Genomic DNA, 23,435 nt, shown 5'->3' with positions numbered 1-23,435 from the left:
CCGTGTTTGAATAGTGAAGTTTTATTGAAATGGATTAATTTGTGTGGATGAGTATGGGATGAATATTTACTAGGAATACTCGTACGTTGGTTTTATCTTTATCGGTTATCTATCAAATTGCTTTATTGGGATTTTTTCCTCCTTCCTCGAACGGATCTAGTGGTTTAGATCAACGAAATTTGGCTCTAACGAGTGTAAATAATCTTAATTGAATCTTGGGTAGCGTAAAAGTTACGAATATTTGATTTTTTTTTTCTGTTTATAACTGTTAACTATGATGTGTAGTATATTAGGTCAATTTAGGTTAAATGCCTTAATAAAAAAATAATAACAAAATTAATAATTAGTACCATTGTAAGCTAGTTTGATGCTATCCTGTTAAGAACTAATTCCTTAACTTAATAGTAATAACTATCAAGTTATACGTAGTTGTGGCTAAGTGTCATTAGTAGTTCTCAAATGGAATACTTTTTTTATAAATTATAAACTGAAGTATGTTGATTATCGAAAAATCAAAATGAAAATCAGGGAGCAACATTTTGTACGGTCGAAATCACTGACAAATCTAACAATTGAATCGAAACAACCATAATTGATTTTAATTAGACACATACATTTGGTTGGTTGAGACATAAAAAAACAACAACACTTCACGCATTGCTTTCTTGTACAACCCTAAAACAGGATGGCCCAATCATTTGAAGGCCAATGTACAGAAAAAAAACATAAATCGCAATTAGGCAAATAATTTGGAGTACTGCCACGTAAACAACATGCACTATCGGTGCGAGCAGTTGCAAATTTCGGTTAAAATCATCCAGACTTTCAAGAGGATTGACTACCATCATGCAAGTGAGAACGACATTTGCTGCAACTGTGTAAGGAAAATATGCAATGGAAAAAAATAATTTTGCAGCTGTTCGGTGATTCGAAAACAGCCTTTCATGTTCGAGTCACGACAGATATACACATTCCCATCAAAACAGCACCCTTTTTCCCGAAGCCAATTTCGTGGAGTGTGAAATGGGTTGCAAAAAAAAAAAAAAGAAAATCACATATCTGGTCGAAAGGGCATCTGCAATCGTATCATACCGTGCTGCCAAAGGTATCTAACACATGCCTCTGCGGTCTCGCGCTCTCAGCATTCGGCTCCCCGGCTGGCGAGAAAAGTAGGGCACGCCATTCGGTGTTTCCCATTACGCGCACTACAAATGATGCCGCATGATGTTCATCCGTGGCAACAACATAATGTTTGCTCCCGCTTCGGAACTTCCGGCTCCCGTGCAGACGCTTCAACAAACCTAGCCCGGATCATAGTCGCTTTGGATGGCGATGGAGAAGAAAAAGAACGGCACTATCGTGAAAACGTTTCGCTCAAACGAAAGCATACCAACATACACGGTGGAAGGATGCACTTGACGGTGGCAAGAAATAATCTACCCCGGGATTTGCACAGCTGAACCGCTGAACTTGGGTGCAGGATAAACCTTTTGAAAAGGTGCTGAATTTGGCCGGTCGGTTGAGAATCGCTTGAAAGCCAGTGCTTTTACCGTTCCGGCGTACGCTAATGCACTTCGTTTTCGTCGAAAAATTCAAAGTGGATTCGCTGTCTGCTGGCAATGCTTTTAATACGAGATTTAAACCGAAACAGAACACCGGGTGTTTTGATCAGAAATCTACACACGCCGTACGGGTTTACATTGAACGTAACCTGAAGGTTTCGCGTTAGTTAGAGTTAGTAAAATGTTCGTGAAATGAAAAGAATACTAAAATTCTTAACAATATTAACTATTTTTTTTACAAAACAGTGCAGTAAATATGTGCAACTTTTTAAATTATATCATTATATTAAACCAAATTTGATTTCCCACTTACCAATTTGGTATTTGTTTTGCATACCTTTCTGCGTACGTTTTCGTTTATTTTTAGAACGCTCTAAACAAACTTTAGCATCTAAAAGGTATATTTTCACTTGCTATCCGAAACTTTTCTCGTATGGAAAATGCGTACTGAGCATTCCATCGAGAAAACCTTTTTTAAACCAGTTTTAAACCACCGTTACTCGCGTACCACGGTACCTAACGTGGTGTATCATTTACCCGGCTATTCATGGCACACGGCAATGAAATGGAAAGGTACCGTGACCATACCTAGATAAAATGTAAAACGACTGGAAAAATAACATCACAATTTCCACCACCACCTCTGGTCGGCTCTGTTGGTAAAAGATGATAGGCAGGGAAATGTTTTGTTTTGTTTAACCACGCGGTCAACGTGCACGTGTGCGTGTGTTTTGAATTCGGCCAATGGTTTCATAGCGTGGTGGCGCGATTATGTGCGAGGAAAATTAACGCACATTGTTGAAATTGTTTCCTTATTGTTGATTCTGTCGGTATACACCGGCATCTGAAGAATGTAATCGAAAGGAATGAAGCGAATCACGGGCGGAGTAGATCGTGTGAACATCATCATCTGGCAAGCTTTCTCATATGGGTTGATTTTTGAAAAAAATTTTAACAGCCAATGAAAATTGGCAAGTTCCAATGTAACATTGTTGCCGAAAAATAATACACACAAAAATAGCATAAGCATAATTAATTTAATCAAAAAGTCAATTATAGTATTGCCTTCTCAAATCCTGGACATTTCTGTTAACAACACTTCATTTAAGTATTTTCCCTCGTTTCGACGAAGCACGTCAAGCTGTATCAAAGATATTCGGAGGTAAAATGTGGAGAACAAACTATTTCTGGATCGGACAAGAGAGCGACAGTTTGTGGAATGATTGCCGATGACTGGTGCGATTTTAGGAAAATATGTGTCCTTGGGTCAAACTTGTACGTACCTTTTGGGCGACGAAGATTTCGTAAATTGCACATACGCCCGTTATGGTGATGCCCTGCTCCTTGCACAGCATTGCGGTCGCGACGAACAGCATGGAAAGGCAAAGGAAGCGCCAACCTGGAGATAGTAACAGAGAAGAAAAGAAGGTTTATATATCATAATATATAAAGAATGAACTTCTAAATAATAATTTTACTTAGAATCTTAGCCAGAACTTATCAGCTGGATACGTGGTACAAATAAGTCCTGAGAGCCTATGACCATATGCAGATGCAGAAAACGGCGCTTTTTTTACGCCTTTTCTTTACCGACACAACAACCTCAAGTACTCTAGACATGCCACTTCTGGCTTTTTTCGACTTTATTTGCCGGGAGCAGGATAAAACAAGGATTGGTCCAGATGGGATTTTCTACTGGTCCTGTTGTGTGAAGACCGGTGTCACTATCAATACTCCACCGTCAGGCCTCATGTTTGTGGTTAATGGTTAATAAAAGATTTGTTTTGGTATTTTGAAAATTACTGGTAGTTCTGATAAAAGAGATAATATATCGAGTGTTCGTTATGCCTTCTTAAAGGGCATAACGAAATTTTTAAAGTATCCAGACGTCACCACCGTCTGACGTTTGGAATGACATCAGTCAGTGAGAAAAGTCAGAAAAAAGAAGCAAGCGTAGGTTTTCTGGATAACACGTGGAGCACAAGACACACAAGTTGTAAATTACTCAAATAAACTGTACTCGGATTAAAAAACACAAAACTGAGCTAAACATCGGGGTTTGTATGATGATTGAAACCCATCATTTAACCAAAACTTATGCTTCAAATAAAATTCGGATATGCTTGTAATACATGGGAATATAAGATGTATGACACTTATACTTTATAAGCCAATAGCGGTAGTAACCTTAAACCTAATGATATTAATGTTCATCATATCCCACGTTATTGAATTGTAGTATGCCAAGTCCTAAATGGAATATATTTACGTTAAGGCACCGTCACGCTTTATCGGTTCATTTACTATCAATTTACACGGGTTCCATTTTGGTTGGGTTCGAACGATTCCCCGAACCGGTAGAATGAATTTTGTTGTTACTAATTCTACCAACACAGCGTGCCCGGTTACCTTACCCTCCACAACAAGCGGCAACAATGAACGAGCTATTTATTTGCAAACACCAGCATTTGAATGGCAAGACGAAAGACAACCCGCTCTTCCGCTTGGTTGACAATACCAGTCTAAAGGACAGGCATCAGGCTTTGGATGAGAAGGTTTCGGAGTCTGTGAGTAAGCTTATCTGCCCTACAGCACTATACCCGTTGTATGAGAATCCAAAAACTTCTGGGAAGAAACGAGTTTATGCAGTGGAGTAGTGACCTCGGCACAACGGTGGTAACATTTTCTGAAACAAACACACTCACGCACACAAGCATTCGCAAAATGTGTTCAGAGTGGGCCAAACGAGGTGAGAACGAGTGGTTTCCAATAGACAAGCGGTCTCGACTGTTACTGCCGTCGACTGTAGTGGTGCCTGGCAGGTATTTAATTAAATGAAATATCCATCCACCCATTTTTCATCTCCGACTACGGCAACGCATGACAACATGTTTGCACATTAATCTACTACGTCTGCTTGGGTACATTTCCATATGGTTTATGTTTGTACCTTGCTATCGATGAGAATGTGTTTATAGCTTGAATATGGCCACGTGGTATATCACTAGAAGCAGCTAGCGAAAGTAATAAGGTTAGTAGACCGCATATCAAGTGTTCGCACTTAGATGCGCTGTGTCGCAATATAGCAATTGGTTAAAATCCAAATTTAAATAACTGCTTTTAAAATGGATTGACTCGTATAGTTTTGTTGAATACTAAACTGATTGCTAAGTAAGATGTTTGTCTACTTACAAATGTGATACCTCATCGTATAAATCAATCTTTTAATAATCACAGTTTCAGTTTCAGTGTTTGCTGAAGCAGAACATTTGTTACCGTCCGACAAAGCTCATCGCCAAAGACCCGATTTCGCACCGTGGGCGGAAGAATTCCATCATATATTACGAAACAAAATTGAGATTAAATAATTCATTCCCTCCAGCTGCCACTAAGTACATTGGGTAGCCGTTATTAAAAGCATCCGAATCGTCATTCCTTCCGGCGGCACCTGCACCACCACCAAGTTCAGAATGGTTTTGATAAATAATCAATGCCAAAATTTCCACCTTCACACGGTAATCGAATGTAACGAGCATGAACAAAACAGTACGCGAAATTCAACATATTCGCGTGAAAAGAGAATAACAAACAACGGTACAGGGGATGGCAAATTTATAATGACGCACAGCACAGCGCACCGAAATTTGATTGCACAGCCAATGCAATGGAACAAAATCCGGGAATTTACATAGCATAATAAACATACTCGTAACGATACAAATTGTATTGCAGATTCCGGAAAAGTTCACTGTGTGGGAAAATAAACAAACCGATACAAGGGGACGCAATAAAAGTATTCAATAGATTGCGAGGGATGAACATTCGTGTTCGATAGTATTAACAACAACGTAATTTAAGTATGGCGTTGTAACTGTTGGACACTCTGTTAAATTTACTTTTCCTAGCGACGTGATGGAAATTGACCAATGCTTACAATAATAAACACTGATGATGCAGTATCGCTTGTTTCGAAATTTTAGTTCAAAAATATTATAACTTTTCGCTTGAAAATATTATAATTTTGAACAAAAATATCATCGTTCATACCCACACATCGTTCGTGAAACTGTTCCGTCTCCAATTTCAATCCGTAAGCTAAATATCATCTATTCCACTGCCACAGTCGTTTACAGGAAAGCTTTGGCTTTGAATTATCAATCGTCTTTGTAGACACTTCCCATGTTCGTCTCACATTTCTCTGCCTTGTTCATGATTAATGTGCCACGATACCGGCACACATGTAAAGACCCATTTATTTTGCTCAGAGAAAAACAGTTCAGCGTCCGGTGTTACATGACACGAAGAGTATGATTTAAACGCTTCAAAGCGGAACACTGTCTCTTCTAGCATCCATGGGGATGGAAGCGATACGGAAGGATTAAGCATTGCAGTAACAGTTGTACCATGGTGCCCTAAATGGCAAAGGCTTCAAGAAGGAGCGGTATTGTTTATTTGTGCATTTGTTTATGCTTCGTTATCGTTTCCACTTTTGTAGCTGAATCTTGTGACACGATATCGTTACAAGAATGCATAATAAACGGTACGGAATTCGTCGTGCCGGTCGTACAAAAGCATAACATATTTTCAAGTATGTTTTCCTTCGAGGAAGTTGCTTGTGAATGCTTTTATGACTGTAAAGCCATGGATTAAAATTATTTGTGACAGGATGGAATGGCATTAGCTTTAGTTGAGGACATGAATGCAATAGTAAAGCACTCGTATTCTGAATAATGAGCCAATGCAAATGGAGGCGCTTGGTGCTTTAGACTTATTAGAGCTACCACTAGATCTTCAAGATCACTTAGAGACCGAGTGACCGTATAGTTATTGTACGGGTTGTTTTTCATTAAGACAAATTAATTTAAGAGGAAAAATTAAAACATTTGGTACATTGGAATTCGCAATCCTGGTGGCAAATTTAACAAGCTATTTCGACCCATCCAGTCACAGCGCTACTTTATTAATTTTGGTCTTTTAGCTTTAAATAGGAATTTAAAATTAGTATTATTACTATAATATGTACATAATAAGTTTATCCGAGTAGCTTGAAATCAAATGTCAGACTATCCGCGTGTTTCAAAAAAGATTAAAGTTATGCAATAAAGACTTCAATAATAAACGATACGATTGGCGTAAATTCAAACAAAGATGACATATTTAACTTGCAACAATGAAACACGAAGCGAAATAAAACGAACTATTTTTATGTGCAAACTCAGTCCACCATGCAATTTGAACTTAATTTGATTTTTTATCTGTTATTCGTCTTCGGCATAGAATAGATCGATTACCGATAGGCCAGAGACGTTCAACTTTATAAAGTAAATCAAACGTTGTGTTTTATTTTATACGTTTGTTATAAAGTACAATGCATTATACAGTAATTCATAATTTTTAACTCGTTTTTACTTTGAATGACAAAAGTACTAGTTTGATAGTGAATGGAAGTGAAACATGTAAGAATACTAAAGCAATAAAAAACCAGCCACAAAAAAATGTTAAGCTTTTGAACAAAGAATGAACCCTTTTCTACACACCGAAGGATGTTTAATATAAAAGATAAGAAAAAAAACACCTTTCCGAGAGTGTTTTAACTCAACCCTCTATTCGCGCCGCTTCTTTTTCTCCACACCGCTGCTGGGTGATTACTCGCGTCTGTTTGATGAGCACTAATTAAAGTACGGACAAATATAATGACCCAATTATAATGCTGCTAATTACAAAAATGGAGCCATGGTTGAATTTGTTCTGCGACGGGCTTCGGTGGTCAGTCATTTGATCCGTCCCGCATTTGCATGTAATTAATAGTAATATTCCCTTCATTCACTCGGTCGACAATAGGTCGGCAAATGGAGGGTTTTATTTGTTTGTTTGTTTGTTTAACAAGGTACGTGTTTAAACCCTGTATTCAGTAACCGAAGAAATTTATATGTTATTTGAACAAGAGTAATGCCAAAGTATTTAATAGCTACTAATTATGTTATTACAGGATTTATGCTGCATTTTGATACTCCAAGTCAGATAATCTGTTTTACATAGTTGTACTTATTCAAAATGTTTTCATTTTCATCAAAAAGTGTAACGCATTTCCGTATTTCACTGTAGAAACAAAGGAATAATCACACGAATGGTGACAATTTGTGATTCCTTTCCACGTCATCAAACCGTCGTCAGATGGATGGGTTGCTATCTTTTCCAAGAACGCTAAAAGCAATAACACAATTTGCAGAGTGTAGAGCGAGTAAGACGCAAAATGAATTTTATTCAGCTCACCACCGTGAAAAGAGAAATCATCATCCATTAGAACCGAGCACTGGCTGTGGAAATGTGAAGCTTTTTTGCTGCTGAACGTACAACAATGAGAACCACCGGCAATTGAAGATGCTGGGATATGGCTAGGAAGTATCCATGAATCGATCTATTCCACATCCAGTGCCGTCTGTCACTGTCTGTACGATGCACGATGGAGTACGATGACGAGTTTAAGAGATGAAAAATTGTTCCTCCAACTTGCAATTCACCGGGTCAGAAAATCAGCAACTTTCAACTTTTAAGTTAATGGAGGCAAACTGAAGGAACTTTTTGATAGATTATCGTTTATTGCAATATTACACCAACAATTTTATTTTGTCGAAGAATGTTTTTTTTTGTAAGCTTTATATAATATTATAGAAAACACAACACGACAAAAGTAAAGGACGTTAGTCTGGAAATAAAAAAAGCTCGACATAACGAGACAAACGATTGTAAACCGTCTTCCATTCCATTGTTACGACTTGACGAGCGCTTAGCCTTGGGTGAAAAAGCTATTGCAGTGTACGTCCGAGTGAAGAAAACAAACCGATTTATAATAAAGGCATGAGCGAGAAACCAGAAATACGTTAGCAACGACGGATAAAATGACCCCTGCGGAAAAACAACTAGTGAAGAGAAATTTGACCAACGAAACAGAAACAGATATCATAAAAAAACATTCTCCATCGCTTCCCGGGCAGCTCTCCAATGTGTTGAGATAAGGCATGAAATGATCGTGAAAAACAAAAAATGGAGAAAGCTGCGACACAAATAACAAAAAGTGCACCGAGCACCAATGCAACAAAAACGCTTCAGTTTCACGATGTCGTCATGGGTCAGCTGGGGATGGAAAAGGATCAAATTTGCTGCAGTGATGCCGAGAAAGCAGGCAAATATAAACAAACAAAACACACCAAACTGCGAGACAAATGTGACAATTACGATGTGTTGATGGTACTTCGGGCCACTGGCAAAGAGGGGATACAAAATGCTGAGTAGCATTCGCGTGACCTGATTTGGGACATGATTCAGAATAGTTCCAAAAAAAAAATAAAAAAACAACAAACATCAAGTGAAAATACCATGTTGCAAGCGGCTACCATGTTGAGTCGATGGAATTGCGCTGGTCCAGTATGCCACACACATAGTTTGATTAACACAAGGTTTGTTTTTTTCCAGGTCAATTTATAAGGGTTATTCATTTTCCTTGCGAAACTACTACTAACATCTAGATTTTATTTTTTATTTTAGCAAAACTCTTCGCACACTGTGCCTTTAGTTGATCGAATTGACAAAGACCGCCATTAGAAACTGCTTTTAGCTGTGGCGTCCATCATTGTGGGAGGAAAAAATAACAATGTTACCCTTTCCGTGCGACAAACGGAGCGAAATCGATGACGCAAACTCGTTGCAATTCGTTCACTTTAGCCCGGTCGGACGGATGGATATCCGCATCGGTCTTAAGTGCATCCACTTAGCGTACTTTACTGTGCACTGCCATCGTGCCGCATCGATTGAGAGAGCGAGCGCGGGAGACATACCGAATGATGCAGTGTCATCCGAAGCTTTCCGGGCGATGTTGCACGGTGCTGACGGGACGATGTAACCGATTGGCAACGCAATCTGCAACCGATCAGGAAGCTGCCGCTTCGGTTTGGATCTGTCGCAAGCCTTACGAGTGTATGCAGCAGGCTTTTATCATCTTAAAAACGAGTGGTTTTTTCTCACTTCCGTCCTCCATCAATGGGACAGGAGTAGTTTGGAATATACTGTGAGTGGGTGAGAGCAAGGTATCATGGAGCGGATGAAAACAGTGTTCGAACGTATTTGCAGTTACCAAGAGCATTTCATAATATCAAGGCAATATCATCGCAATACACCGCGGATTTTGTATATTTAAAACCGTAGTGCAAGGCCTTATCACTTATAGAACTAACTTAAAAGTCTAAGGGAAACAGAACCTTGAAGTCATAGTCGTCATAGGATTTATGTCACTCATTACTCATTACGCACGTCTTTTTTGGTCAGTTTCGCAGAGGTCTATAGAATCTTAGAGAATGAACAGGTTTATTGAAATTGCCTCTACTCAGTAGTAGTATAAGATGAGACGCGTAAACTATTTCTGAACCGATTCGATTTTACTAGACCACGAACTAGACGACGGGCGCCAGAATGAACAGAATTCAAGTAAGATCTTGCTAATGATTTATGTAAAGAGAAGAGATAATGTGGGTCAGAGAACTTTTTCGACTGCCTTCGAAGAATACCTAACATTTTGTAAGCTTTATCGATGATTCCGTTGTGGTAAAGATGAAAGTTAAGTTTGCGGTCAAGAGTAGCTTCTAAGTCCTTAATTGCATTGCAGCGCTGCAATTTTTTGCCTGATGTACTATAGTTGAAAACAATGGGACGGTTAGAACGGTGGAACGATATTGACGAAAAGTTAGGAACCGAAATTTGCAGGTCGTTAAATAGACACCAGTCAGAGAAGACATAAATGCTGGGTAATACAACCACGAGAACACCATACAGGAAGAAAAAGCCTCAGATCGTCCGCATATCCGCATATCGATAGTGATAGAATTATTGTAACATACAATTTCATAAGTAATTTAGTTAAATGAATAGTTGACGGATTCCTAAATTATCGGTAGAAAGGGAAAACATGACGTTCAATCTGGTTAAAATTGATAAAGACAAGTTTTACAACAATTCCTTGCTTATAATTATTTGTTAGATTGTTATGCTACATAAAAAATTATACGAATAAACGAATACGGTAATATTTAAAAGAATTTAAATATGTTACACCATACAAATTTTAACAATCGTTACTCCTTCCCCAAAGAACATGACAATGATTGTTTAACAATTTAGCAACACCAAATTTATCAGAGGGGAGAAAATTAAACTCACAATTCTGGCCCAACATCTCAGATTCGCTAGTTTGGCCATTATCGGCATTCGTCTTTAAAGAAAGTACTTTGCAAAAAAAGGATCTTTGTATCTTTGCAAAAAAGCACAAGGGGACAAACAACACTTATTGCGAATGGAGTTTTGGAATTCAATTTTGTTGCAAATTATTTATAAAACAAAAACAATTTGTGTGTTGTTACATAGTGCGGTACATTCTTTATTATGACGAAGTACTATTTTGCAAAATATACTCAACCTAACACAAATGTTTATTTTTTGCACAATTGTTGCAGAATTGCAAATAGAATTAAACACGACGTTAAAACTATTTATAAGTTTAAAACAACGATTACATGTTCGTTTAATGAACCATTTCACTAGGAGTTTCTGCATCAATAAATATGATAATGGGTCGGAATGACGATCGTTAGAATAGTCAGATGGTTAAAACGATGCTCTGCAGTATAATATAATATATGCAAGCTAATATCATCTTATAAACGAGTGGTTTTTTTATTCTTTCTTGCACGTCACAAACCAATCAATAGTTGCATTATAAAGCACACAAGTTAATGGTGGCAATGGGCATTGGTGGCAATAGGTAATGTTAATGATTAGACATTTATGAATAAATGATAGATGCAGAGATCTTCAGAGATTCACGATTCTTTGTATAATAGGAATTCAGATTCATCCCTCAAAATCTGAATCTGAATCAAAATCAATAATCTGAGTAGGATTGGAATTGGAATTTCAACTGTTCCATTTGCTAACTCAGCAACACCTTTTGTCTCCTTCGAATTGAGGAAGTGCCATGAGTTCCAAGAATTCAAGAATTTCCATACAAGAATTCACCTTTATTCATCTAACTGCAGGGATTCTGTTTTTACCTTAATTTCTTGAATGATGTTTGCTAAAACGAATATTCAATTACTCATCCATAAGTACCACCCATGCTTGCATTCTCTCCCTGAAGGCACAACAGTATTGCAAGCATTTTATTGCTGAAAGAAATTCACTATTCCGAAAGCTTGTCGTAAATAAATCACGCCCTCGGGCACTTCCCTTTTCGTTACTGAGCCAGGAAGCTTAAAGAGTGAACGTGGACCGCTAAGAAAAGCAAGCGTGCCGAAACCTCCGCAGAGAAACGCGTGTGTTTCGCAAACCCTCAGTACGGTCCCGCCGATACATTGCGACGGAAGGTTCGGTCTTTTTTCGCTATGGTTAACTTCAAGAACGCCTTCCCTAAGCGGAGAACGGCTCTCCAATAGCTACGACGATGCACGTTCTTCGTGTAGAAATGCTGCTTGTGCTCCGTTAGGAAGCTTGGCATGGCCGTTTTTTTTTTGTTTCGCCTCCGTGAAGGCAAACAGTATTTCCACGTCGCAGTGCAACTCTGCTGCACCGGAATCTCTCAACAATCAGTTCAAGCTTCAATGTTTTACCCACTAACACCATTACGGACCAACACCTCGCGCGGTGTTGTGCGTTGCTGCTTGTTCGGTTTACTGCATCGACGTCCCTTGTAATGAGAGCTTTCTTTGCCGCAAAAGTTCAGTTGCTCGAGAACGTTGCTTGTGGAGAAGAAGGGATGCAAAATACGGAGAAAAAAAAGTCGACCACCTCCTACCGGAAACAGGAACTGAGCAGCTTCGCATTGCCGCAGCTCTTAATGATGCAACCGGATGCAGTAAGGGTAGCCTCCGGATCCAAAGTCAACTGCAACGTTTGCATTTGATGCATTTTGTGAAGTGGTTCGTTTTTCGTTCTGCAAAACTTGCTTTGAGCACCTACTACAGGATGGTTTCCGTGGTAGTAGTTTATTCCATCCAAAAAGGGGAAAACTTACTTTAACCGTTCTGTCAACTAATTGAGGAAATTTTAAAATTTAGTATTTTTAACAGAATTGTGCTACTCAAACACTCGAAATGATTTCTGCAGCCCAGTAGATGCTTAATTTTCATTAAAATGTATTCCAAGTCACCACATCGCTGCTATTTCTTTGAAATCTGAATTTGTTTTCCTCGAATTCGATAAATCTAATTCCGCGAAGCTAACGATCTGGGCGAAAAGGGAAAATATTTCGTACTCGATTTGAACGGCAGGGTTTTGATGGGTTTTGCACCAAATCTCGGCGCTCTGAAGTACGAACGTTCAAACTACCTTCCCAGTGCTGTTGGTTCATTGGTTCGTGCTAATAGTACAAGTGAGATCCTTTCAATTTCCAAACTTTTTCCAATTTCACCGTCAATGGTTTGTATTCGAGGATCGTGTTTATGTGTAATCGCCTCGATTGCATACGAATCAGGAGCATGTTGGCATAGCAATCGTTCGCAGGAAAGAAATGGCAATGAGTGGAGTATGCACTTCAGTGACGGGGAAATGGTTTGCTTTTTCCATGAAGCAGGTTAATTTTTGTGCAAATATTTCAAGCTGCTTGTCGTTTCAACGAGCGTGCAATGCGCATTTTCCCTGCTGTTCGTTTCGAGCACTTTTCGGGTTTTTGTTGTGTGAGGTTGACATTTATTTAAGATTGACGATAGAAAATGTGCTTAAAGGGTAAGATTGATTGAAAGCTTAATTTAATTTCAATCTGAACTGTAATATTTGCAGTAAATCATTTACGAACTAGAAGACTAATTATTATTTTTACCTTTGCGACTTTTTGAAACAAATACTAGTATTAAATTAATAATATACTAGTACTGTGTAGTAATGTCTATAACAAGAGTTTAGTAGCATTTAAAATACTTAACTAAATAAGAAAATACTGTGAGGCTAAAATCTCTTTCTTTTGGTATGAAAAATAAGGAAACTATTGGCAATTTAACTGCAACCGTCAAAGTTTAAGTTTGTAAATTATTCCTACATAAATTCATCCTTTTCATACCGCTGCCATGATTTATTCTCCGAACACAGTGCAAGCACGTTCTATGCTACTGCACCACCCGTGTGCTACATTATTCCAAAAAAACGCAAAAGTTTACTGCATTCCATCGTTTGACGGTTTGTGTGCGTGGGGATGGATGCACTTTTCCCACCTACTTGCGCAACGTGCGAACGCAACGGCTGCGAATCTGGATGAAAAATCTACAAACCTTTCATTCAAAAAAAAAACGTGCCAAATGCTCTTTCAATTTTGGGCGCTAAACTTTTCGTACCCCTATTATTGCAACCGGTGCCAAACGGTACGATTCTTTTCTTGCGCAGTTTTTGGAACACCTCCTGGCGGAATTTCTCACCCGGACAAGCATCTTTCCGACCGGTTTGTGGTAATGGTCCCTGCAACTGTTCCCCACGTGACGATACCACAAACCCCAAAGCTTGAAACGGAGGGAAAAAAGCCAAGTAATTTACTTGATAAATGTTGTAATTTCATCGGTGTGAAAGGAATTTTAACATTTTCCTACCAGCCGCGAACTGAGAGAAACGTAAAGCGCCTTATTTCTGACTGGAAAGAGAAGCAGACTGGTACTACCCGACTGGTTTTTTTTCGGGCCAAAATTTCGAAAATAAATCGAATCCATTGTGGAGGGGGTGGGGTTCACGTGGGTCAAAGAGATTGAGTCAGCCGAGAAAGCCGTTGACCACCGCCACGCATATTGTAAGCTAATGGAAAGAAGTTGAACGAGTACGCTTGTGTGCTGAATTTCACACCGGCGGGGACACACTTTTCACAAATGGAGCAAAAGGGTTTTGCTCCCCAACATTGCAAATGAGGGCCATTTTTAACGTAACGGATGAAAAAAAGCGACATTATGATACGAGGGGACGGTGAAAATTTATCCTTAATGGTTTTAGCGCCCTGCAGCAGCGAAGGAAGACGATTGATGAACAGGTTTACTGTTTAATCGCAATGTAAGCCCATCTTCACTTGATAAAAAGGCCCAGCTCGTTCGATAAAAATGCCCGGTTGGCCCATCGTGCTCTGCGTCAGTAAGGAAAGTCATTTAAAATGTAAAATTTCATTGAATGTCCTGAAGCATGCGTTGACTTTCTGGTGGAGGTAAACAAATTATATTGAGTAAAATTAATTAAAATGGCGAGCATTACAGATAAGAAATGTAAAAAGAAGAGGTCTATGCACACGGTAAGAATAGCATACGATATGATTTTTATGGTCATTGTTTTGTGTTTCAAATTATAAGCTAAAGATTAGAGTTCTCCATCAAAACTAATCAATCTTTCCTTCTCGATTCGTCACCTCTGCTTGAACACAATAATCCACGTAAAAATATTTGTTATCATATAGACTTTTTTATCTTACACTTAAATTTGTTAAGAGATCGTATGAAACGATCCTATACCTTATATACCTAACGCACACTATGCACAAGGTGCTTGGAAAGGATTGGTTAATATTTTTGTTTATGCGCGTCACGATACTTTTCATGTGTAATTTTCCAACATTGAAATGTTTGGATAAATAATCAAGCAATAATTAATTATCCGTTGACCATAGGGTCATTAGGGTTCAGGAAGTTAAATTACATGGTGGACTGCAAAGAGCATTAACCAACTATGTAAAATACCTCCACGACTGGAAAATTGTGGTTAACTGTGCCAAAACGCAAGGTATTGTAATACCTTGTAGAACACATTTGTGGCTTTCCACCATCAGGCGTAGAGTAAAGTGTATTAAACTAGAAGGCCATGCGATCATATGGGACACCCATGTTCGCTATCTTGGCGAAGTTATAGATCGCAAATTATCTTTTAAACAGCACATCAACCATATAAAAACAAAAGTCCTTGGGACACTGATGACCCTTAATCCTCTAATCAAAAGGAATGGAGGACTAACAACGGAGAACAAGATCATTCTCTACAAACAAGTAATATTGTCTGCAATACTGTATGGATCAAATGCATGGGGAACATGCTCCCCCGCCAATATGCTTATTCTACAACGAATACAAAACAAGATCCTTAAAATGATCTTAAACTTACCTCTTAGATACAGCACCCACGACCTCCACAAATTAACACAAATACCGCTAATACAAGAGAGGATCCGTACTGATTTGGATCGCCTTAAAAATACCAGCTCACGATCCAACTCCGAGCTCATAAGAGATCTTTTCTTGTAAATATTGTTATTATTTTCTTCGGTAATAGGGTAGGTTGATTAAGTTAATGATATATTATTAAGTAGATGTAAGCTAGCTCTAATACTAATGTTTAAGGTTTAGTTTCATGACACAGGTCCAATATGAAAGTTGATCCTTTTCACTTTCCACTGTATAATTGTCCTTCCAACTCCCGAATCGTTAGTCTATTCTAACCTATCTTTGCCAATCTCCACAGAAGTAATTTCTATCCATAAAGTAAATATTTAGTAATAGCAAACCTATTCAGTACAAAGCACCTGCGACAGTACACTCATTTTCTTTGTAAGTATGGTTTATTATGGATAGATTCAACAATAATTGTTCTTTAAAAAAAAAAGACAAGAGCCATACGTCCGTTAATCTTTATTGAAAGGTCGTTCTAAAAAAAGAGCAAGATGTTCGCAAGTGAATATTCGTATACTGTGGCCGTACCTAATCCATGCTCATTTTGTTGCAAGAGTAAATTAAATTAGGAATTGAGCACGATATATGGAACGATTTTCTGTTGCATCTATACATTAATACGTATATTAAATACAGCCAACGATGTATTAACGAACTTAGATGCACTAATTCACTAACAAGTTTGAAACATTCGATGGGATAGCTAGTGGCGTAGAAGTGTGCTTTTTCTTGCACTCCACATCCCTCCAAACGCCAAAAGTCAAACAGGTGCATTCCTGATACACAGCTGAATATACCCAAAATTCTACAACCGTGCAGCCTATGAATTTTCCGCCGATGAATAGCAAATCATTAGGGAGCGGATTTTCAATAATTAATCACATTTTGTGCTGTGTCTGTGCTCTTGTAAAATCAGCAAATTGCTCGAATCGGCGGTAAGCGGACAGTTGCATAATGTGCATGTGGTGCCCGGCTTGTGCGCCCAACATGGTCGTACGTAGACGAATCGTTCCGAACGGAACGTTACGGATACATGCGCGGGTAAGGTCCGTATGAAATTGGATCAAGCGTGCTAGTGTGCAGCAGCAACAGCAGCAGCACCAACGACAGCACAACAGGGCAAATTCTAAATTGATTGATTTCGCATATTAGGTGCCATTTTGAGTGGATCCTTGACACATAGATGACGTCCTTCCTGTGCGCGGTTCGAATGTGCACGCTGTGAATTGCATTAGTACATCGAGAGTATAGCAGCCATGTTGTGACAAATGCGGGTGCGGGCAAAACATAAAAAGCTATCAGTGATTTAATTTTGGCAGCTGGTATGTTATATTCACTAATTGGAAGCATAGGATAAATGGGCTGACGGGTATGTTGGGTTTTCCATTATTCGTCATCAAGGGTCCATTTATGAACAGGGGTTATTAGATTATCTGTTGTTTTTTTTAACATAACATACTTTATACCCTCTATGCGGTTAAAGCAGTACGGCTAAAACATGTTGTTTTAGTTTCCACGCTTGTGGTTGTTTGCGGTATTATTATAATTATAAATTAAATAAATATAATATTTTAACTTTAACCAGGACTTTTTAACTTAGTCTGTAAGTTAAAATTAGAATAAATAAATAAATTTAATACACAATTAATTAATACACAACTTAAAGAATTAAATTAACATTGGATTTGTTTGTCGAAATTTAAAAAAAATGTCGAGCCATCTGCACCGATGTAAAACAATTCACTTTAAATGATAACGAACATATAAGGACATTATTTCATCACATGTTTCTGTTCTTATGTACATGATAGTGTTATACACTATTAATTTGATTTTATTTTTGTGATTGCAATAGCTTTTTTTCAGCGCTTTGTAATCATTCTAACCATTTGTGGAATACATTGTTAGTTGTATAGTGTTTTTTTGCTACAGAACCCAAAGCAACAACCATTCATCAGTTGCAACCGGTGCTAGTGGTTGTGAAAAAATGGACTATGCCACCATAACACACCGGTTGTACAATCGTTCGTTCGTTATTTTCCTACCATTTCTTCTCCCATTTCTATCACTCTTGTTATCCTCGAAGGTGATTACACTTGTTTGTGCAACATTACACCCTTTTTATCGGGGCTGAGAAAGGGAGAGCGAGAGCGGGAAAAAAAGGTCCTGTCACTCGCGACAGGCACTCCGATGCGATACGTACCTGTGGATTTTTTCCGCCTGGTCGCCTTGGTGTAGAAAATGAATGCTGCCAGGAAAAACACCGACGAGAGTGTTTCCGCCCGTCCGACAACACCGGTCACCTGGAATGGAGCGCAGCAAGAAAGAAACAAAAAAAAACGTTAGCACGGCAGCACACGATAATGGTGGAAAATTATTTTTACTGAAATGCGAACGAAACGGCCCTTGGGACCGGTGAGAATTATTCCCGTCCGGTCTGTCCTTTGGGGAGTGTTTGGGTGGAGAAATGTATGAAACGGGAAAGAGTTGCGAGGGTCAGGCGGGAGGAAAATCAATGTTGACCGTCCCGTCGACCGGAAGGGAATCGGGCCAATTAATGCAATCGTGCCGTTTGGTCGCTGAGCTGGGCTGACTGGCTGACCATGGAGTCGTGAGAAATCTAGGTAGAAGAATGATTAAGGTCACGGGGCCTCCAAAAGTCACGATGTCTTTGTCGGCGGAAACAAATGTCTTCGTTCGGACGCAAAAGCACGCGATAATTTGTCGCGAGTGATGTTTAATTTGTAGACAAAGGGAAAATGTGATTAAAACATAGAGTTCGATTTTTGATAAGAAATTTCAGGTCCATACAAAATGAAGTTCTGTTGCTAGGTAGATTCTAAAAGGTTTGACTTTATAATTCGGATTTATATTACTAATTCTTGCCTTCAATCTCTTCACCAAAATCTATTAAAACAAATTGGTTTTTTGTTCCTTCAGCTCATGATTTGAATTCATCTGCTTCTCGGAAGCACCGAATTGGTGTTGTACATAAAGAATTGAAAGTAAAAAGATAAGAAGATAGTCTAAATAATGAAAATGCATCAAAATCCAATCAGCATCCCCGATTTACATCCATTGAAAGTTTATGTCTGCAAGCCACCGTACATTGCTAGTGTCTGTGTGTGTTACCGATCACACAGGAACAACGTGTACTCATTCTGTGTCAATACAAAATTCATTTTATGCAAAAAAAATAAAACAACCCCCAGATAATAAGATTACATGACAGCGTGTTATTTCGATTACGGCACGACACATGCATGGAAATGCTAGTGCACCTTACGGGAGGAGAAAGATCGAGAACTGAAACGTTGCACTTTCTATCCGGTTTTGAGATGTGTCGGATTTCCTTCCCCGGGGACGTCGAGGAAAACAACGTCTCATAATGTCCCGCACCCAGCAGTGGAGTCAATGCGGTACGGAAGATGCAATTAAGATGGAATTATCCGCTTACGATGGTGTGGGTTGTGTGGTTTTACCACACGGGAAACGCAATTTCACCGGCAGCACACTGATGCGACGTGTGAAACTGCTTCATTTCGGTAGCTGCTCAGATTGGTAGTACGAGTCAATGGAATATCATTTTCCCGCAGTTGCAATCGTCTAATCTAAATTTCTTCTTTGCGTTCGAGAAAACGGAATGGGAACAGATTTAAATGTAGGTGGTTCTTTGAGGATCGTGTGTTTGAAAAGAATGTGAGAGTGTGAAAACGTTGTTAAAATGGATCTGAGTTGTTGCTGAGATTAATTCATGAAGAAATGAAAAACTAATTGAAAATGAATTTTGCATGCAATTTTTGTGCAACGATTATAAATTTGTATCGCCTGTGACGATTTTATTATGATTTTTATGATTTTTATTTTGTATACAATAAAACGATGACCCTGAACTAAGTAATAAATATTAATAAATAGTAAATATGACGCTGCATGCAACACTTAAAACATTAAAAAAATAAATTAACGGTATGTTTTAAATATTTTTATTTTATTACGCTTAGACTAAAATACTTTAAAATAACAACCATTAATTGCTTAACATTAGGAAAAAAACAAATGAAAATATATAAATCAATACAAATTTTAGTAATAAGAAAAGATTATTAATTATGGCCGGAATTACATTCTAAACCACTTATCCGCTGTCAGTACTACATACAAAAGATAAGCCAAATTAAGCCTGGGAAAAGAGGGTTAGATAGTTTCCTTATGAAAGCTACTCGACAAATGGCAAAAATAAGCATTTTACTAGCGGGTCTGAACCAGGTTAGATCATGTTTCCTGTATGGTAAAAATGTACACATTTTTTTTCAAGAACACAACAAAAAGGATGAACGAATTGAGTTCAAAGTACGGTTTCGATATCAATTTACCTCAAATTGTGGTTCCGCAAAAACGATACCATTTGTCATTCTTTTTGTCAAAATGCAGTGTACTTTACGAATAACAAAGCCTTCTTCTTCTACTCTATCAGCATAGCAACCTCAAGAGGCTGTCCATTTCTGGCTTTCTTTGACTTCATTTACCCGAGGTTAGATAATCAGTTACATAATTCTGCAAATCATATTCATTACGTTATGAAATAATTCATTCACACAAACAATATCGCAATAGCATGTTCTTTTAGAGATAAAAATAAACAAACAATGCGGATTTTATATTTCTTACGCTCAATGCTAAATGCGAAAAGAAATAATTATAAATTGTTTCACTTTCTTCAGCATCTATTGAATGGTAATTTCTTAATAAAAAAGAAATAATCTTTCTTTACAACTAAAGCGCAGAGCAGCGAATCAAGATGGCGTATTGTCATTTTCACGTAACTAACGCGCAGAACTGATCAGTTTTCATCCAATGTAAGAATTTCATTGGTAACAATTTTAAACCTCATAAGCGTACTAACAAATGAATTCTCGGAGGCAATAAATTGTAACCCTTTCCCTATCGCGCTGTCCGTCCCTATCACCTGTTTTGGGCCCGAGGCATTCATCTCCGGGCGTCATTGCTTCCACACCATCAGTTATGGTTGATCCGGATGCCGGTCCACATAATTCATGGTGTGATTAGTGCGGGTGCGTACGTGCCGTGCATTTCGTCGATCTATACGTTAGCACAGTTAGTGGTTCCACGAAGGAAAGAAATTAAAACCTGGAAACCAACGCACATTCGGCAGATGGAATGAAAAATCTAATCCATCGCACGGACGAGGCTTTGTTTCACTGTCCGTGAGCTATCCAAACGTTGTTGGCATGGCTCAACGGCGGCCAGATCTTCGAATGGTCTGCCGGTTCGTTCTCCGGACCAGACAATTCATCGTATGCAGCTCAACTGGTATATCGGGGCTCGCGGGACACCACGAATGCGCGACGGTGACGTTCGAGTGGATGACATACTTGGGCAGTGGATGCGCCTATCGTGACGATAGCATAGCACCTCGACGTCAGTGCGCCCACGGGACAACTGGGTGATTATCACGCAGAAAAGGATGGGAGAACGACATCGCATTTAGCCTGTGGCGGAAGCGATCGTTAGTGGTTGATTCATGGGACCTCCGGGAACGATGTACGAGAAAACGGTGCTGTTCCGTAAAGAATTCATTCAATGGTTCGAATAGTTAGATACGTGAGCAGTTTACGAAGACAATAAAACTAAAGCATTGCACATTTTAGTTAGATATTATACAAAAGTATGTTTCAAATTTTTTGTTTTTAAACTGCTATTGTTGAAAATTGAGAGTTAAACTCTCAGCAAAATATGTATCCTTCAGCGAAATATGTCAGCAAAATTAGTATTTAAAATAACAATTATGTTATTCTAATTGAGATATTGACAGCTGTCAAACAACTCAACTCAACAAGGAGAAAAAAATCATTCCGATAGTTGGGACGAAGCGAGGTTCGACTGTTTAAAAAAAAAGGAGTTTTTCTGCTGAGTACTTGGGTTACTTTATATTTAATCAGCTAACGTTAAATCATGGTTTTTTATAAGATCCATTAACTTTCAGAGATTAGCAAACAAAATTAAACGATACATGAATGTTCCGTCCGGCGGATGTCCCACGTTGTGATTTTTGGAGTTTGTCAAAATTTGTATCTTTCAAAATATTCTTGGCTCTGATAAGAGCCGTTGGGGTTCACAAATGGGGTTACTTGTCTTGTCTGAAGACCAAGGTGTCTGAGGTGTAAGAACAAAGAGAGAAGTTGAGCCACAAATTTAGGCTCCTTTTATATCCTCTGGTGAGGATCTCATTTTTATTTCCATGTGCTTTTGGGGTTCTCACTGGGCACTTCCAATGTCACGTTCGCTCATGACCCAATTAACTTTCTCACGTCAGACGCTTGCCCAAACGTCTGATTAATCGGGATCGAACAATGAATCTTCAAGAGAGACATATTGAAAGATTAATTCAGTAAAATGTTCATCGGAACTCGTAAAACAGTTTAAGATTCTTACAGCTTCATATTAGTCGTGGAAGCTTATATTATCGTGGAAGTGGAAGCTTATTATATAAGCAACTTAAAAAGTAAAAACGGTAATCCAATGCAAAAATGTGCAGTTCTCTCGAACTGAGTTACAATTTAGTCTCACGTTATTCGTACTATCAGCGATTGCCCCCCTACCGTGTATTAATCAGTTCGTTCTGAAACTTCTATTCAACCGTTTTTAGCGTCCAGGAAGATCTGGCTTGATTCTGAGCTACCCAAAGTCGAAACACCGTGGGTGGTGATAAACCTATGGTACAGGACAAGCAAAAAAAAACTGCATGAAAGGACATTCTTGACTGGCAGAGTTTTTGCTGCTCTAAATTCGTTCCTTCCTCATCGTCCATCGTACCCTCCAGACATGGTTGGTTGTTGACTTCTCAAATACTGCCACGGTCGTAGCGGCGGTGTAATCAGAAATAGCTACCCAACAACTGGCCTGGGGACCACCCCGTTAAGGTGGGGGACTCGGTGAACATAATCCAATATCATTAATCAAGATTTATTACCTATTTACGTTGCTATTATTTCAAAACGGCAAAGTATAAGCAAGAGACCGCCCGGTGTGAAAGGCGGCGGTTTGGGACTGTAAACCCAACAGCGCAAATCGCATCTGGCCGTGCCTCCGAGAGGGCAAAGGCGAGCATTTTTTTTCTTTGTTTTTTTTGCTCCTCTCGCAACACCACATGGAGACGCCTGGTAGTTGGACGGTTTGGAACATTCCGTGCATCGTGACGGTCGTTGGAGAAACTGTTGGGTATTTGGACAGCTGCAGCAACGCTTTCAAAGCTACGATTCGTTCTGCCCCACCCGAGTCGGATAGTGCTGATGCTGCAGATAATGGATAACGTTGGAGAGTAAAATTCCAAACCATGGAAAGAATAAAAAAAAAGCGAACATGAAATTGACGAGATAATGCTAGTTGATCTAATAAGAGTCAAAAGGCTAAGACTCGAGTAAATGGATTGATTCAGCCATCAATGAGATATCCGTGAGGAGGTATGTTGATATACATGTTTGGCTTCTGGTTTGCTTAACTTTTCCAACACTTTCAATGCTTATCAAACTTTTTCTATTCTTTTTAATTTTATGCTTTTAACTTTTAAAATGATTTTAACAAACATCGTACAGTTTAATCAGTACAGCAAAATATACCCTTTTTC

The 23,435-nt window shown here is 38.7% G+C and overlaps 1 protein-coding gene across 2 annotated transcripts in view; it reads right to left on the bottom strand.

Annotated features, from left to right (window-relative positions):
- The window catches only part of LOC128310612 (protein O-mannosyl-transferase Tmtc3), a 157,395-nt gene that overhangs the window by 56,330 nt on the left and 77,630 nt on the right, over window positions 1–23,435 (bottom strand). For both annotated transcript variants that reach the window (XM_053047298.1, XM_053047296.1), the window contains exons 6-7: window positions 17,991–18,090; window positions 2,846–2,961 (exon numbers count right to left, since the gene is read on the bottom strand). In XM_053047298.1, the coding sequence (XP_052903258.1) occupies window positions 2,846–2,961; window positions 17,991–18,090 (216 nt within the window). The remainder of the gene's footprint in view (window positions 1–2,845; window positions 2,962–17,990; window positions 18,091–23,435) is intronic.

The sequence above is a fragment of the Anopheles moucheti genome, chromosome 2 (assembly GCF_943734755.1).
Source record: "Anopheles moucheti chromosome 2, idAnoMoucSN_F20_07, whole genome shotgun sequence".
Classification (NCBI taxonomy): Eukaryota; Metazoa; Arthropoda; class Insecta; order Diptera; family Culicidae; genus Anopheles; species Anopheles moucheti.
This window is presented reverse-complemented; position numbering and strand designations above follow the sequence as displayed.